This window comes from Microtus oregoni, unplaced genomic scaffold, assembly GCF_018167655.1.
Source record: "Microtus oregoni isolate MIOR12 unplaced genomic scaffold, Mior012 000029F_ref0000214, whole genome shotgun sequence".
Taxonomy (NCBI): Eukaryota; Metazoa; Chordata; class Mammalia; order Rodentia; family Cricetidae; genus Microtus; species Microtus oregoni.
The window spans coordinates 18,251,910-18,269,217 of record NW_024543088.1 but is presented as its reverse complement, the minus strand read 5'-3'; the positions used below and the strand labels follow the sequence as shown (position 1 = coordinate 18,269,217).

At 37.5% G+C, this 17,308-nt stretch overlaps 1 protein-coding gene across 1 annotated transcript in view; it reads right to left on the bottom strand.

Moving 5' to 3' along the window:
- The window catches only part of LOC121464798 (vomeronasal type-2 receptor 116-like), a 30,415-nt gene extending 16,737 nt beyond the window's left edge, over positions 1-13,678 (bottom strand). Inside the window, exons 1-3 of the mRNA XM_041677900.1 lie at positions 13,476-13,678; positions 2,020-2,308; positions 558-1,364 (exon numbers count right to left, since the gene is read on the bottom strand). Of these exons, the coding sequence (XP_041533834.1) occupies positions 558-1,364; positions 2,020-2,308; positions 13,476-13,678 (1,299 nt within the window). The remainder of the gene's footprint in view (positions 1-557; positions 1,365-2,019; positions 2,309-13,475) is intronic.
- Positions 13,679-17,308: the final 3,630 nt, after the last annotated feature.

Below are 17,308 nucleotides of genomic sequence, written 5' to 3'. Positions count from 1 at the left end.
TCCACTGTCCAGTCTGTCTGCACAGGCTTTGCTGCATGTGTGGTAGTCCTGTGAAGCATCCGTTCTTTAGTCAACTCAGTCCTTTCCCTTTCTTTTAAAGCCTCTTTTCCATGGATGGGACTCCACATACTTAAGATTAATACTCTCAGCTGGTTCCTTCCTCCAGCTTTTCTCTGCAGATTCCATTCTCCACATTTTGTGATTCCTTCCATATGCCTAGGCACTCCACCCTCCACACTCAGCTCTGGCCTCTCAGCAAATGTCCACAGCCTCAACTGAATCCCATGGGACTCGCAAGATTAGACATATTCTGTATTTTTATATAGAAATCTTTGATCTGGCAACATAAAATATTGATGTGGATTTAGAACACATTTTCTTCCTTCCTTTTAATTATTTCTGTATAAATCTTGACTTACTCCCCCCTTTGTCAGTGTTTCTAGTAGTTTATTTTGTATTCTTAGAGATTCTAAGATAAGTAGTGTGGCCTCCTAATGAATACATTTAGAAAAATCACATTGCTTATGTTATGAGCAATCCAATGGGAAACACATTACCTGCCAGGCTGAAAACATCAATTCTTCTGCCTTTCTTAATAGTTTTACTTCTGCTTGATGAAGAAGCATCTCATGAAGGCCATGGGCCACAGCATACACAGCATTGTATGTATTGTAAGCATACTCAGTCATGACCTTATCAAAATGGTTGTTAGGTGAGTCATGCAAGGAAACATTAGGCACACAGTTCTCAACTGTAGTACAGTCATTGTCAGCAAATGAGCAGTTAAAAAAGTAGAACCAGAACCTTTGAAGGTAAAAATCTTCTGGGTATTTGGAAGGGTGAAGTGTTTGGGTAAAATTTCTGAAACCAGAGAGTTCTTTGTGGTGATGTGAGAAAATGAGGCTCCCATGCAATGACTGCAAAATGAAATGCTTTGAATGGTTGATATCATTCCATTCTGAGTTCATGATCCAAACTTTCCCTGTAACTAAAGTCTGCTTTAAATAAGACAGGAAGCCTCTCAGAAAGTCACTGTCCCCATACGTGATGATCACATTTGCTGATGACTTCAGAACCCGTGTAGGATTCAATTGTTTCTGTGCAAAAAAGGATACTTTACTGACTGGGATCATCTCCACAAAATCTATACATATTTTGTTTCTGTCCATTTCTGCCCTCAGGTCTGAGATTATCTGAACACCTTTTTGTCCTTCAGATACAATCAACCCCACCCAATTCCAGCGGAAATAATTCAACAATAAGACAATGCCACTGGCCAGAGATGTGTCCTTGGGGGCCATTTGGTAGAGATTGGGAAACTGATCATGATTATTCAGGTTAGTATCAAAAGACCCAATGGTCAGCTAAAATGAAAAGAAGTAGAAGCAGAATTAAGAGGAGGAAAGCGTGCGCTCAATCATGACAGGCTTTTAGAATCAGCTAGAGTGATAAAAAGAATTTGCTCATCACATCTGTATACATGTACACATGAGGTAAAAGGCTAATATTGGAACTACCTTGTCAATCTTCACTTTACTTTTTCTTCTTTTGAGCATAGGTCTCTAAGTGAACCTGCAGCTCACTGCTTTGGCTAGCCTGACTTTCTTATGAGGGATTCTCTGCTTTACCAGAACTGAGGTTAAAGATATGTCCTGTCATGGCCAGATTTCATGTGCTAGAGATTCACACTCAGGTGCTCATGGCTGTGAATCACATACTTTACTCCCAAAGTCACCTCTCTATATTACAATACCATTAAAATACTGGTATCCTACTTTCTGGGAGCTTTCTAGAAAATTCCTCATCACTCACAGTCTCAGGTAATCACTGTCTGCTCCTGCCTATCCCTTTTCTCTGTCCTAGACCATGGAAATATGGATATGTCGCCAAGTCACTGAACACTTACTCTTTGGGATTATAAACTTTGTCAGATGTATAATCATAATTTTCTTTCATGCTCATTCAGGATGACCCTGAACTTGTAAGTGTTTTTCATCTCTCTACTCCACTCGTTCTCACCTGTGGATATTTGTAGAGTCCCAGCAGTGTTCCTATCTGTGCAGATGTTATCCAGGATACTCCTGAGAGTACAGCAACAGACTTCATTTCTTTCCTGCAGTTGTAATTACTTATATATTTCTTCCCTGATAGCCATGTGATGCATCTATCCAATGTCAACCATTCACTATACAGGACATTATAGATATCATACCCCAGAGACACATTGGGTAAAAGATGAGGGTTCATGTTGATCTCCTCAATTGCAAAAACCATTGCCAGGAGAATCTGGTAGTTCTTTATATTTAACCTGAACAGAAGACACAAGAATATTTAGGGGTGCTGTCTTTTGAATGTCAAATATCTCCCACATATTCACATCTAAACATTCTGCCTTCAGTTGATGACATTGATGAAGGCTGTGGAACTTTAAAAAGTTTGAGCATTACTGGAAGAAGTCTTTCACTGGAGACGGGCCCTTGGACTTTATACTTTGGCTTCAGTTCCTGTCCAGTCTCTTGTTTTTTGAGTGAAAATACAATGCAACTAGTGAAATTCCAGCTCCTGTCATTGTGATTTCTCTTCCTGTTGTCATGCCTAAGTTAACACGATAGATAGTATCTCCTGGAGGTATAAACCAAAATAAATCATTCCCCTTAGCTAGCTTTTTTTATGGTATTTTATCACAGTAATGGAAAAAATATTAGCAAGGGGAAATATTCAAGCCATGACTATTAATTTTGCATGCAAAAATTACTTTTAGAGATTAGATGTTTGCATCTTTATAACATCAGCATTTTAAAATTTATATCTATTTGGACTGGAATATTAATAATGTATTTTTAGGTAAGTAATGTTATCTGTTCATGAAAGTGGAGTCTCATAAATGACATTAGCATCTTTCTGAAGGCCCAGAGGCAATATTGAGTCATTGACTATGTCAGAGAAGAAGGTGGAAGCATGTTCTTAAGGAAAAAATTCAGAATAAATTTCAGACTTCAATGCAGAGTAGCTAGGTTTCTGCAAATACCAGTCCCTGTATTTGGAGTCTGTGAAGCACATTTTCATGACTGCCTTATATATCAACATTTTATTTTTTTAAAAAAATGTCAGTATAGGCAAAATATAAACAGTGTGCCAGAGTATGGGGTATGTGCATGGAAAGTCTTAAGCAGGGAATACTGTAGAAGTATGGTGAAAAGTAGGGGGATTAAAGGGATATGTAATCCAAAAGAAGAGGACATGAAAGCATAGGAATCTTTACAGTCTAACCTGAAAAACTAAGTAGAGGCCTGGTAGAACACATGTAGGCTTCTTCCTTTTTTCATCTGTTTCTCCCTTTCCTCCTCCCACCTTTCCTTCCTTCCTTCCTTCCTTCCTTCTTTCTTTTCCCTTCCTTCCTTCCTTCCTCCCTCCCTCCTCTCTCTCTCTCTCTCTCTCTCTCTCTCTCTCTCTCTCCATCTTTCCCTCCCTCTTTCCTTCCCTCCCTCTCCCTCTCTTTTTCTAATTAATTTAATCTACACTGAAAGACTAGAACTAAATATGAACATTTACACATATAAAAATTTTCTGTCCGATACTTTGATGTTGGGTAAAGTCTGAAGCACAAGGCAGATTTTACCATTTGTGCCTTTTCAGTCTCATCTGGTGTAGCTATGATGATTTTCCAATTTGAATAAACACAATTGTCATCTGACATTCTGATTATGACAGGTGAACCCCTACTGAAAGTTTTGTCACATTTATTATAGTCAAATGAATTCTCTTGAGTATTTATTGATATTGAAGAAATATTTGTTACAGCTAAATAATTCTGGGACAATTTAAGTCATTTTAGAGTAGATTCAATAATCTACCCTTTTAGCCTACCATATCTGTATCTCCTTTTTTTCCAAATCAAGAACCCTGAATCTAATATCCTTTGTTTAGCTTTTTTCCTGACTATTATAAACCAATAATAACTTGTAACCAATCTGCCTAAACAATGACAAATATTCATAATTCAATGGAAGACCAAAATCCATCCACCCTACATTTTGGAAATATGGGTGTTGTGTTCTTAAATTTACTTCCTGCTGTCTGGGAGTGATGGGATCTTTAGCGGATCCTGAAAGGAAAAATTTGGGTTAATTATCAAGTCCTGGGAGAGGTAGCTGTATCATTTGTTATCCAATCTCTGTGTAATGAAAAGTGCAGGGCTTTTCTCCAGTCTTAGCTAAAGTAGTCTGTGAGGCTAGATCATCTCTACTAACTACCTTGACATTGTTCTGAGCAGTTTTTAGTCCAAAGTCAATCTTTAGGTGGTGTTTTTCAGCTTAGTGATGCTATAATAGTCCTCGTGGAATTGTGGATATGGGACCGCATCCTCCTTTTGGAGACTTCAGAGATTGCATTAAGTCAGAATATTCCTTTCCTTGGTAATTTTTCCTAATAGTTTCTTCTACTTTGGATTTTCTTTTTGTACAAAGGTCTTTAAATTCCTAAAAATAATTGTTTTTATTTTCCTGGAAAGACAAAAGAAAACCCTATCCCAACCCTAACTTTGGAGAGGTTCCCTTTTGGCAAGTTACATCTGATCAAATAAAAAAAAATATGTTAGTTTTGTAGGTTAGTTTAGATTAAATGGCCATGCTGTTTGATGAATTATCATCTCTTCTAATTAAGAGATCTCTCTTGGTCATTTTGAATAGTTATCAATTTCGATAGTATCCATAATTTTCATTCCCTATAGAATAAAAAGCAAAACCAACCCCCATGTCCCGGTTTCCATTCTAAGGTCAACACATCTTTAAAATATCCTGGCTGATTTAATTCCATAGGTTTTTCTATATCCAATGTCTCTCTGCGGTTGTTCCTCTCATTTAGAAAATTCAAAGTTAATAAAACATTGTGCAATCTATTTCCGGGGGTCTTTGTTACCCGTTACGGTTTATTTAACACATCCTTTAGAGTTCAACTTGATCTTGCAATAACTGCTTGCCGTATCAGATTGTGTGGTATATCTGAAATGTGCTTCATATTATCATAAGCAAAACACTGTTTAATTTTCTTAGAGATATATTCTGGAGCATTGTTCACCTTAATTTGTACAGGTATATCCATTATGGCCATAATTTCTAAAAAATGTATGAATCCTGAATCAGCCTTCTCTAAACTCAGAGCAATTGCCCATTGAAATACTGACTAGGTATCACTGATGTAGTGTACATATTTTAATTTTCACAATTATACAAAATGGAACGCATCCATCTGCCAGATTTCATTCCTTTGACTATCCTTTGGTTTACTTTCTACAGGTAGTGGTATTTGGTTGTATAAAAAACAAGTAGGATATTTCCTTGCCTTGTTGGCTGCTGCGGGAGGACCTTCGGCTCCTTCAGCCAATAGCCCCTGAAGTATGAGCCCACTGTGCTGCGGGAGCCCCTTCCATTCCTTCAGCCAATAGCTGCTGAAATACCCGCCCACTGGGGCATGGTCTATTTACCTTTAAAAAAGAGCAGCAAGCCTCGGCTTGCTCTCTTGGTTCCGGCGCTTGGTTCTGGCTCTTGCTCCAGCGACTAGGCTTCTTTCCTGATGGTTGGTGTTTTGTGAGTTTTACCCCCAAAATAAATACCCCTTTAAATCCTAACTGGTATGGGATTGTTTCGCGCATTAGTTGGCATATGATGGAAAAGTGTTTTTAAATCTTTACTATTGACATGATGTTATTTTATGAAATTCTGAGTCTTTCAGCGTATTTCCTTTCAATAATTAATCTAACCTGGCAAACCTGTACGGGATTGGATGTGTGTTTTGTATTTGGGATGATTCCTATTCCTGATTATATCTTGTAACTGAATGATTAATAAAGCCAATTCTGTATCATCTGGTATAAACTCAATGATTTCAATCCGCAAAACAACTCTTTCAGCATATTGTGAATTGGTAACTATGGTGAGAGGGTCTTTAAAATCTCTTAGAATCATGAGAATATCATATACTCCTGACTTTTGGAAAGAACCATAAGGTCTTTGATCCACCCTATTTAAATTTTCTGATTTTTTTTTGTTTTGTTTTTCAGATAGGTTTTCTCTGTAGCTTTGGAGCCTATCCTGGAACTACCATGTTGCAGACCATGTTGGCCTCAAACTCAAGGAAATCCTTCTACTTCTTCTGCCCAAGTGCTGAAATAAAAGGTGTGCACCACCACCATCGGCCTAAATTTTCTGATCTGTAACCTGCCTTCCCTGTTTTATTTGCAACAGTATAGAACGTATGGGTTCCTGATATTGGTGTTTCCCTTACAATGTGAGGAATGATCCAACTAGCTTTCTTTATAAATTGAATACTCTTGCTTTTGGGATAATTGTTGTTAATTTCTCCCTCAAAATTACTGTGTGTTCTTTATCAATGTTTACTTTCTATCCATAATTTGTCAATTTCATCATTGACAAAAGGTACTGTAATTTCTGCTGCGTCTATTCCCTTAACTGACAAAGTCTCAATTTTCCTTCTAGAATAAATTCAGAGACCTTTTCCACATAAGTTATTTTTATTTTACTCTGTTTAGGTGGTAAAAAAAAAAGATCAATTCTAAGGTAATATCTTCCCTCTGCACTCAAATTCCTTTTGGGGAATTCTTTGATGGTAACATGATCAGAATACAGTTAAGCTTTGGATTCACATGATCCACATGCATATTCTATAATTTTTTTCCCACCAAAGCCAATTCTTTCTCAGCTTCAGCTAATAATTTCCTAGGACTATTTAAGTTCTTAAACTCTCTAAGGTTTTGAACAAATTACTCAGTTCATCAGGATTCACTTCAATAGTGGGCCATAGATAGGAAGTATCTCCTAGCAATCCTTGGAGGTCATAAGAGTCTGCTGGAGGATAGCTGGGTTTGGGTACAGGATGGGGCTAGTAGTTTTGTAAGGGCTCCTGGATGGGTTTGGGTTTTCGGGGAGCCTACCCACAGGAAACTCCCTGATGACTGTCTATTAAAGCCAAAGGAATAGCCTTTAATACATGGGCACAAGAGACCAATTCCTAAATATAACCCCAGTAGCACAGACACTGAGAACAACAATAAATAAATGGGACCTCTTAAAACTGAGAAGCTCTACAAAGCAAAGAACACAATCAATAAGATAAAAAGACAGCCTGCTGAATGGGAAAAGAGCTTCACCAACCCCACATCAGACAAAGGATTGATCTCCAAAATATATAAAGAACTCAAGAAATTAGACATTAAAATTCTAAATAACCCAATTAAAAATGGGATATAGAACTAAAGAGAGGTTCCTCAACAGAAGAATATTAAATGGCCAAAAGATACTTAAGGAAATGTTCAACATCCTTAGTCATCAGGGAAATGCAAATCAAAACAACTCTGAGATATCATCTTACATCTGTCAGAAAGGCTAAGATCAAAAACACCAATGATAGCTTATGCTGGAGAGGATGTGGAGTAAGGGGAACACTCCTCCATTGCTATTGGAAAGACAACCTTGTACAATCACTTTAGAAATCAATATGGCAGTTTCTCAGAAAATTGGGAATCAATCTACCTAAGGATCCAGCAATACCACTCTTGTGCATATACCCAAAAGATGCTCAATCATACTATAAAAGCATTTGTTCAACTATGTCCATAGCAGCATTATTTGTAATAGTCAGAACCTGGAAACAACCTAGATGCCCCTCAACTGAAGAATGGATAAATAAATGTGGCATCTACACATTAGAGTACTATACAGTAGTAAAAAAAACAGTGTCATCAGGGCTGGAGAGATGGATCAGCAGTTAAGAGCATTGCCTGCTCTTCCAAAGGTCCTGAGTTCAATTCCCAGCAACCACATGGTGACTCACAACCATCTGTAATAAGGCCTGGTGCCCTCTTCTGGCCTGTAGGCACACACATAGACAGAATATTGTATACATAATAAATAATTATTTTTAAAAAATGATAAAACAAACAAAGAACAATGTCATCTTAAATTTTGTATGCAAATGGATGGAATTAAAAAACAATATCCTGAGTGAGGTAACCCAGACCCAAAAATAAGAATATGGTATGTACTCACTAATAAGTGGATGCTAGCTATAAACAATGGACATTAAGCATATAGTTCATGATCCTAGAAACGCTAAGTAATAAGGTGAACCCAAAGAAAAACATATATAGACCCACCTGAAAATTGGAAATAGATAACTTCTCCTGACAAAATTGGGAGCATGGGGACTGGGGGAGAAGGAAAGGTAAAAAGGGAAGAGGAGGAGAGAAGGGTTAAAGAGAACTTGAGGGAATGGGATAGTCAAGATGGAGGAAAGACGTAGATGAGAGCAAGGAAAGAGATATTTTGATTGGTTCTAGAGAAATTCACAGGAATCCTCAAGGCTGACTCCAGCTAAGACCCTAAGCAATAGAGAAGAGGGGGACTGATCTTTATTAGCCCTGTAGTCAGACTGATAAATATCTTATATATCACCATAGAATCTTCATCCAGCAACTGATGGAAACAGACGCAGAGACCCACATCGGAGCACTGGACTGAGCTGCCAAATTCCAGGTGAAGAGTGAGAGGAATGAGAATATGAGCAAAGAGGTCAAGATCATGATGGGTACACCCACTGAAGCAGTCTATCTGATGTAATTGGAGCTCACAAACTCCAGCTGGACTGGGAAGGAACAAGCATGGGACCAAACTTGTCCATCTGAATGTGGTTGACAGTTGCATGGCTGGGGCAGACTGAGTGGCCACTGGTAGTGTCGCCAGGATTTATCCCTACCGGATGTACTGGCTTTTGGGGGACCTATTCTCTTTGAATAGATACTTTGTTCAGCCTAGATATAGTAGGGAGGGCCTTGGACCTTCCCCAAAGCAATGTGCCTTACCCTCCCTGAGGATTGGAGGGGATACAGTGAGAGGAGGGTGTATTGAGGGAATGGGAGGAGGGAAGAGAGGGGGAACTTGGATTGGTATTTTTTAAAAATTTAATAAATTTTGTAAAAAAATCATAGTATTCCCCTTAGGTACATATAATTAATATATCTAAAAATTTGAAAATAATTACATGAATAGTAAAAATTATATGTTTTTAAATAAAATATATGACTATTTTGAATACCAAAAAAGAATCTGCAATTGATCTCTCCTATTTTATAACTTTTATGGCCTAATATTTCATAAACCTATTTTATAACCTAAATAACTAAAAGAATCTCCTATTTGTATTTTTTGTTTCAGGAAAAACTGTAATCCCAACAAGGAAAAATATTTTTTACTTTTACCAACATTCTAAAGTATTTACATTTGAATCAGATAATAAAATACATCTATGAAATGGTAAAGTATAAATTGAGGAAATTGTTGTGTATCATTTCAAATGGTTGATGTACAAATTATAAGCACAGGGTAAGGCTATTTTACATTCCCTGTGGGAGAATCTTCCATTAATATTCCCTAACATGCTGAGAATTATTATAAGTAGACACCATTAAGCAAATTTTTCTCTGTCTTCTTCTTGTAAAGGTATAGTGAAGAATCAGCCTTTTAAATCAATAATTATAAGAGGTCATCCTTTAGGCAATAAAGAAGGCAAAGGAATTCTAGACCGTAGAGAGCCCATTGACTGAATTACCTTATTAACAGTTCTTAGATCTGTTACCATTCTCCATTCTCCACATTTCTTTTTAACAACAAATACAGAATTACAAGGGCTGGTTGGTTCTTCAATAGGCTGAGCATTTAGCTTCTCCTTTTCCAGCTGTTCTAAGGCCTGCAGTTTTCCTGTTGTCAAAGGTCATTGAACAACCCATACAGGTTTTTCAACCATTTTAAAGACAGGGATGTTGATGACTTTAGAAGATCAGCAGCTGTTGTCCCCTGTTCTTGTACAATATGAATCATAGGTGACTTCTCTTTACAATACTGTCTAATATTTTTCCCAGAATCATAAGTTAATATATTGTTTGTTTCTAAGATTGGGGAAATGTTAATATGAGTATTTCATTGCTATAAAAAATCACACCCCTACAAATTCATTGCTATGTTAGCAACATATAGTTTTGATTTTCCAATCTGTCTTTGTGGCCGTATGCATTTGACCCTTCTCATGCTCTGTTTTACCTGAGATAAAGCTCCAATCCTCAAATGCATTTACCTCTTGAAGAGGTCAATTTTGATGCCAAGATTCTGTTACATGTATTGTTACATTCACGTCTATGTCTTCCAGACCTTCAATGATAATATCATTTATTTGTAATTTAATTTGGTCTTTGTTCATATAAAATTTGGAAGTTTGCCAAAATACTTGCTTTATGGTTTTTCCTGAATTATTTTTTTTCTCTTCTATGGCTAGTGTATCATCCAGAGAAGTATGGTTTGATGGAGGAAGGTCATTGGTTAAATAAAAAGAAACTGCTTGGCCCTCATTGGTTAGAAGATAGGTGGGAGGAGTAAACAGAACAGAATGCTGGGAGGAAGAGGAAGTGAGCTCAGACTCCACAGCTCTCCTCTCAGGAGCAGATGCCTCAGAGAGATGCCATGCTTCGCTCTCCTGGGCAGACGCATGCGATGAAGCAAGCCGCCAGGTTAGACATGCTGAACCTTTCCCGGTAAGACCGGTGCTCACAGATTATTAGAGATGGGTTGATCGGGATGTGAGAATTAGCCTGTAAGGGCTAGAGCTAAAGGGCCAAGCAGTGTTTAAAAGAATACAGTTTCCGTGTAATTATTTCGGGGCATAAGCTAGAGCTAGCTGGTGGCCGGGAGCTGGGGCAGCAGGGAAGCAGCCCGCAGCTCCTCACTACAATGCTTTCTTACAATAGGCACCAGGTTCTTTAATTCTTTGGAAAGGAATTTCCTCTATGATGACAGAAAACAACTGAACTGAACTTGGCTTGGGGCCATGTGAGATGCCCTTCAAGGAATTTCCTGACAGCAAAGGGTTACCTTAGATGTCATTAGTACAATGCCTGCCTTTGCCACACCTTCTGCACAATCCAGAAGGGAGGGACATTCTGTTTGAATTATGCTTAGAAAATAACATCGTTTATACTAATGCCCTGTTTTCAGTCCACTTTAATGTTGCCTTGCTTGCCACAATTGAAACACTTGACACTTAGATTTTTCTTCAAAACTCTGGAAATCACCTCTCCTATCCAAGCATCATCATGGTCATGAGATTTAATATGAATTATTTCTCAGACCCATTTCCCCAAGTGTTTTGATCCTACCTTTAAAGGCATAATTATCCTTTGCATTAAGAATTAGCATGTTCCAAAGCCAGAGATTCAATTATCATTTGTCTAGCTTCTGATTTTGGTATCATTTTCTTTTCCACTGATATCAATTTTGTATGAGATTAGTGAAGGTTTCTTTTGGGTCCTGTATGACCTTAGTAAATTACTCAATCTTCTTTCTTCTGCAGTTCTGCCCCAAGCAGTCAGAGCTGCTGCATGGCATAAAGCCAGGAATTAGTCATCATATAGGAATTGCCTTTCTCTATTAGAAGCTAAAGATAAATAGTAACCCAACTATAAACTCTCCCATATATGATTGTGACCTGCTTTCAATATATGCTGATACAATAGTAGCATAATGCTTTTGGAAGTAACCAACCAATATCAGGTTAGACTTAAGACCCACCCCATGAGATAGAGTCCAACCAATGCTGCTTGGGTGGCCAATAACCTGAGATTAGATAGTCCAGTGACCTACATGAGAACCAAATATTACTGTTCCACTAAAAGAACAGCAATAAAATAACTCCCAGTGACATTTTATTGTACTCTTAGATCAGTGTCTTGTTTAGCCATCATCACAGAAGCTTTTAACCATAGGAAAATGAAACAGATATGGATACCATGTACCTAAAATTGGAAAATATGCAGAGAAAGTGTTCTTTTAACTTTCAGTCATAACTGAGATGTCTCCCTCAAATACATCTCCACAGGACTCAGGAAATCCTATGGAAGGGGAGGCAGGAAGATTTTAAGATCTAGAAGGCATGGAGGATACCAACAAAACAAGGACACGTAGACACATCAGGAATGACACACATATGAATTCACATAGTCTGGCAGCATTCACAGGGCATGCACATGTCTAAGCCAGATAAGGTCTTAGCACTGAAAGGCAAAGTAAACACAAGTCCCATTCCCTAATCCAAAGGCTTTCTCCAGTTGATAACCATTACAAAGGAAAAAAATCAGTTTTTTTCCCAATGGAGTCTCATTGGGTATACAGTCCACACTTAAGAGCAGGTCACACTTAAGAGCAGGTCTCATGTCCAGCAGAAGATGACCAACACAACATGAATCCCATAATATTTTTGGAGAATTTTTTGTTTTGTAATGCATTATCTGGGCATTTTCCACTTAAAGAACACTCTGTCCCTATCTGTCTGTCCATCCATCCATCTCTCTGTCTCTCTATCTTCACACATTGATACATACATACATATGTATGCATATATTTATCACCCATTGATACATAAATATATACATATATGTATACACACATATATTAATTTCCAATTTTGTTTATATGGGTTTTCTTTGTGGGTGAAAGTGTGTCTCTATGTCTGTAAATGTTTCTTATACTTTGTCTTTGACTCTTTTGACCCTGTTTTTTTTTCTATTGGGTTTTAAAGATCTTATACTATTATTTTATAATAATATTATTGTTTTGTTTTCCAATTAAAAAGAGAATGAAAGGTATGAATTTGGATAGGTGGGACAGTGAGGGGGGGCCTTGGAGGAGTAGGGGAAGGCAAAACCATAATTAGAATATATTGAATAAAAAAATCTATTTTCAATAACAAAACAATAACATCAAATACTAATAGAGTCAATTCTCCAATTAAAACACACAGATTGACCTGACAGATTAAAAAACAAAGTCCATCTATCTTTGATTCCAAGAGACACATCTTGTTTTTAAAGATATTTACCAGCTTAAAGTAATAGACAAAATTACTCCGAAAAAAGGGACCAAGTAAGAAACAGGCATTGCTAAACTAGTATTTGACAAAAAAGACTTCAAACTAAAACTAATCAGAAGAGATGATGAAGAACACTTCATTCTAATAAAGGGAAGAGTTAACCAGATCTTTTACTACCCAGAAAAAGAATGTTCCTTATACTCATTAGAGATATTCCATGCCAAGGATGGTATTGTGATTGTAGATAATAATAGTGGGTATAATTCAGTGACAACACAGTCTGAAAGAGGGTTAGGAATGTTTTAATAATAAGGAGAGAATTGAGTCTCAGAAAGGAGAAGCTAGAATGAAGAAAACTAGAATAATTTTGTTCTCTTTGAAGCTAAGAAACTAGTAAATAGAAATAAATTAGAAATAGTTATTGGGATATGGAGTAGAAGGAGTAATATGGAAGATGTAGGCAGCACTGATGTGTGCACACAGAGTATTTCTAGGCATTATCTATTTGAAAATAAGACAAAAATGAAGAAATGAAAAAGTGAACTTACTGATGATAGAGGCTGTCACTGCTTGGATCTTCAGTGATGGAATCATATACAATAGTATGAAGTGGGAAAAATGCAGCAACCACCATATCCCCACCCTTATACACACTGACTCCTGTCTTTGTAGAACAGTGAGAATGGTCAAAGGAGTAGACAGAGCTGGAATACTGCAGAGCCGGAAATATAAAAAGCAGAGGGAACATCATGGAGTATCTATAAAGTCAAACTCTATAGAGTTTGAATTTTCAGAGCCAGTAGGTGTATATATATCCCATGTATCTGTGCCTGTTATGTAAATTCCAATTTTACTTGAACCACTCTCATTCCCAAAGCTCCTTCTACTCAGATTTCTAACATTCCCCTGACAGATCCTGAAAAACATTCTTCCTTGGAGGATCACCTCTGGGGTCAAACTTTCAGGTTAAAAATATTACCACATAATGGAAAATATGATTGAGGCTCATATTCTCCAGTCCCTGGTGCCATGAATTCATCTAGTTTCACTAACAACAGGGCTCCCCCGTGAGATGAATCACTCCTGGAAAGACTTGACCAAGCTGGTGTCAAAAAAATTTTCCCTTCAGCTATAGATGAAAATATTGTCATGAGGGATGGGGAATGGTTTGTTATGAATAGTCAGTGGATAGTTATGTTTTTTATCATTCACAAAGCCTTGGGTTTAATCCCTGGCAGCACATAAGCTGAGCATTGTTATGAGCATCTGTAATCTTGGCACTGGAGGATCAAGAGAAAGGAGAATCAGGGGGTCAAGATTATCTTTATATACTTAGGATGCCTAAGATCTACCTGTACTAGAGATTATGCTCCAAAAAGTGTTCTTATAATCCATCTATAAATCCACAGCACTTATTTTGCCTAATTTTGTGGTTTTCTTTTAGTATGTGGTGTACCTGTCCCTCACACCCTCTAAAACCAACAGAAAATCAACAGAAAACATTAGCAAATTCTTCTACCACTAAGAACATTGAAAACAAAATATATAGACATATAGCTGTTGTCCTGGAGCAAGGGAAAATATCAGGGAAGTGAAATAATTCAATGTCATATTGTAGTGGCATATTATGTTATTGTATACTTTCTAAATAATGATGTATCCTACTAGGTTTATAAAATGTGCCAAGTTCTAATCCATATAAATTATTAATAATATGAGAAATAGCATGGCTAGGATAAAGCACGGAGTATATGGGACCTATTTGTCCTTTGCTTTCTACTTTCTCTCAGCCTAATAATGCTTTACAAATAAAGGCTACTAGCTTTTTGTGTATTTATGTGTGTCTGTGTTTGTGTGTGAACATCATGTGAAGGCCAGAGGTTGAAATTAGATGTCTTTCTTAACTCCTCTACATCTTAGCTTTTCGAAACAGAGTTTCTTAGTGAAACCAGAACTGTCTAATTTAGGTAGACCAAATGGGCAAATGCCTTCACAAGGAAGTACTGGGATTACAAGTGTTCAGGTTTTTTTTTATGTCAGAACTAGTGAACTAAACTCAGCTTCTTATTATTTTATGGTCTACTTCACAATGTCCCTAGCTATTTGTAGAGACTACAAATTTTTAAATAAAAATACTTTAAATGGGTGGGTAGTGGTGGTGCACACCTTTAATCCCAGCACTCAGGAGTTAGATGCGGATCTCTGTGAGTTCAAGGCCAGCCTGGTCTACAAGAGCTAGTTTCAGGACAGGCACCAAAGTTACAGAGAAACCTTGTCTTGAATCCCCGCCCCCAAAATCTTTAAATGGCTTTTACTTGGAAACATGTCACTATTACTCTTTCAAAAGGCATCTATCACAAAGACAGAAAGGTATAGAATAAACAATGAATTTCAAAAATTTTTTTTGTGAAAATGTTGATTTGCAACACTTTAATTCTCTACAACACTGAATATTGAATAAAGATCCTCTTGCATTCTAGGCAGGTGATTTTCTAAGGGATATTACCAGTCCATAAATCCATATTTGTTTCATGCTATGATGTTGAAACTATGGGTTTATAGGTTTAAATTACTGCTAAGCAGTAATGCTTTTGTACACTAGAAAGATTTGTCAATTGCATTGTTTTAATAAAATTCTGATTGTCCAATAGCCATGCAGGAAGTATAAACAAGACAACCAGACTAAGAGAGTTCTGGGAAGAGAAAGGCAGAGATTCAGTCACCAACCAGATGCAGAAGAATCAAGATGAGTCGACCTCACTGAGGAAAAGTAACAAGCATGTGGCTAACCATAGACAAGGATTATGGGTTAATCCAAGTTGTAAGAGCTAGTTAATCATGAGCCTGAGATAATAGGCCAAACTGTTTATAATTAATATAAGCCTATGTTTGTTTCTTTGGAACTGAATGGCTGTGGGCCTGGGTTGGACAGAAATTTCCATCTACAAATGGTACCAAAATGTTTAGCAAGAATTTTCACATAAAGTCTGAGAAACCTTTTTCTTTTTTCTTTTTTTTCTTTTAATGAGGATTCTAGACAGACAAGAACAGAGTCAGGTACAGCTTTTTGGTAACAATCTTTTCTCCAGTAGGCTCTGTTTTCTAGAAAGAAGCAGAGATGAGGCTCCTTTTAAAGAGTCTTCCTTACTCAGCTTTAGTTGAAAAACTTTACAGTTTGTTTAAGAGGCCTTGCCATCAAACACTTAAATGGTATTTATGAGCAGCTGGCAGCATTCTTTTTTGTGGTGGCAAGAACCAAAAAACAGAGTTGTGGCAATAAATCTGGCTCCTGCCAGTAACTCCATTATGAAACCAGAATCTCAGAAATCTAATGTATGTGGTGGAGCCTGCTGCCAAGGCTGCTGCTTTAATCCCAGTTCTGCTGCTTAGCTGTTTAAGGATTCATGTTGTCAGAAGATGGTAGAGACATACTCTAAAGACATATTTGGATGGAAAAATAACCTTTAAGTGATCTACAGTGTTTTGAAAATAGACATAGGGTTGGGAGAGAAAGGAGCAACAGCTGCTGAAAGGCATTTGATTATAAATCTGCTAAATTAATCCACCCTATATATTTAAAAAATGCCTTGACAAGCCAGGCGGTGGTGGCACATGCCTGTAATCCCAGCACTTGGGAGGCAGAGGCAGGCAGATCTCTGTGAGTTTGAGGCCAGCATGGTCTACAAAGGGAGTTCCAGGACAGTCTCCAAAGCTACAGAGAAACCCTGTTTCAAAAAACCAAAAAAAAAAAAAAAATGCCTTGACTTCAAAATTTAAATAAAAAGATCTGTTACCTTGGAGAAAAAGTTTACATTTGTTTCCAGAGAAAACAAGAGGCTGTGGATTCATTCTTGGTTAAGAAAAATATGTTTGATTGAAAAATACACCCTGAAATATTTCAAAGCACCTCTGTTTCAGTTTCTTCTGAGTTCTGCAAGGAGAACAGCTTCAAGGCTTCTGGTTGAGATGATCCAGCCTCACAGAATATTGCACTTAGGACTGGACCATAATTCTTATTTTTCTTTGAATCTCCATAAGATTACCATAGCCCCCAATCAGCAGAAAAAAGCCTAGAAAACTATGCTCATATTCCCAAAAATTAGATTATGGATGTTTGTCTTTGCTTAGTATGTTAGTTACAAATTGTTATAGATAGTAGAGCAGACCAAGATAGGAGGGACCACACACCCAGTGCGGCACCCCACTCTCGAGACCCTCCATATTGAGGCATAACCCTGGGCCTCTCTCCCACCTGCCTCAGCTTTTCTAGACAGCCAGCAGGCAAGCTTCCAGCAGGTAGGCTGCTCCAATACCCCAACCCATCCATTGGACCCTGCAAGCTGAAAGTCCCACTCTGCCCCCATACCCTCCTAACCCCCGT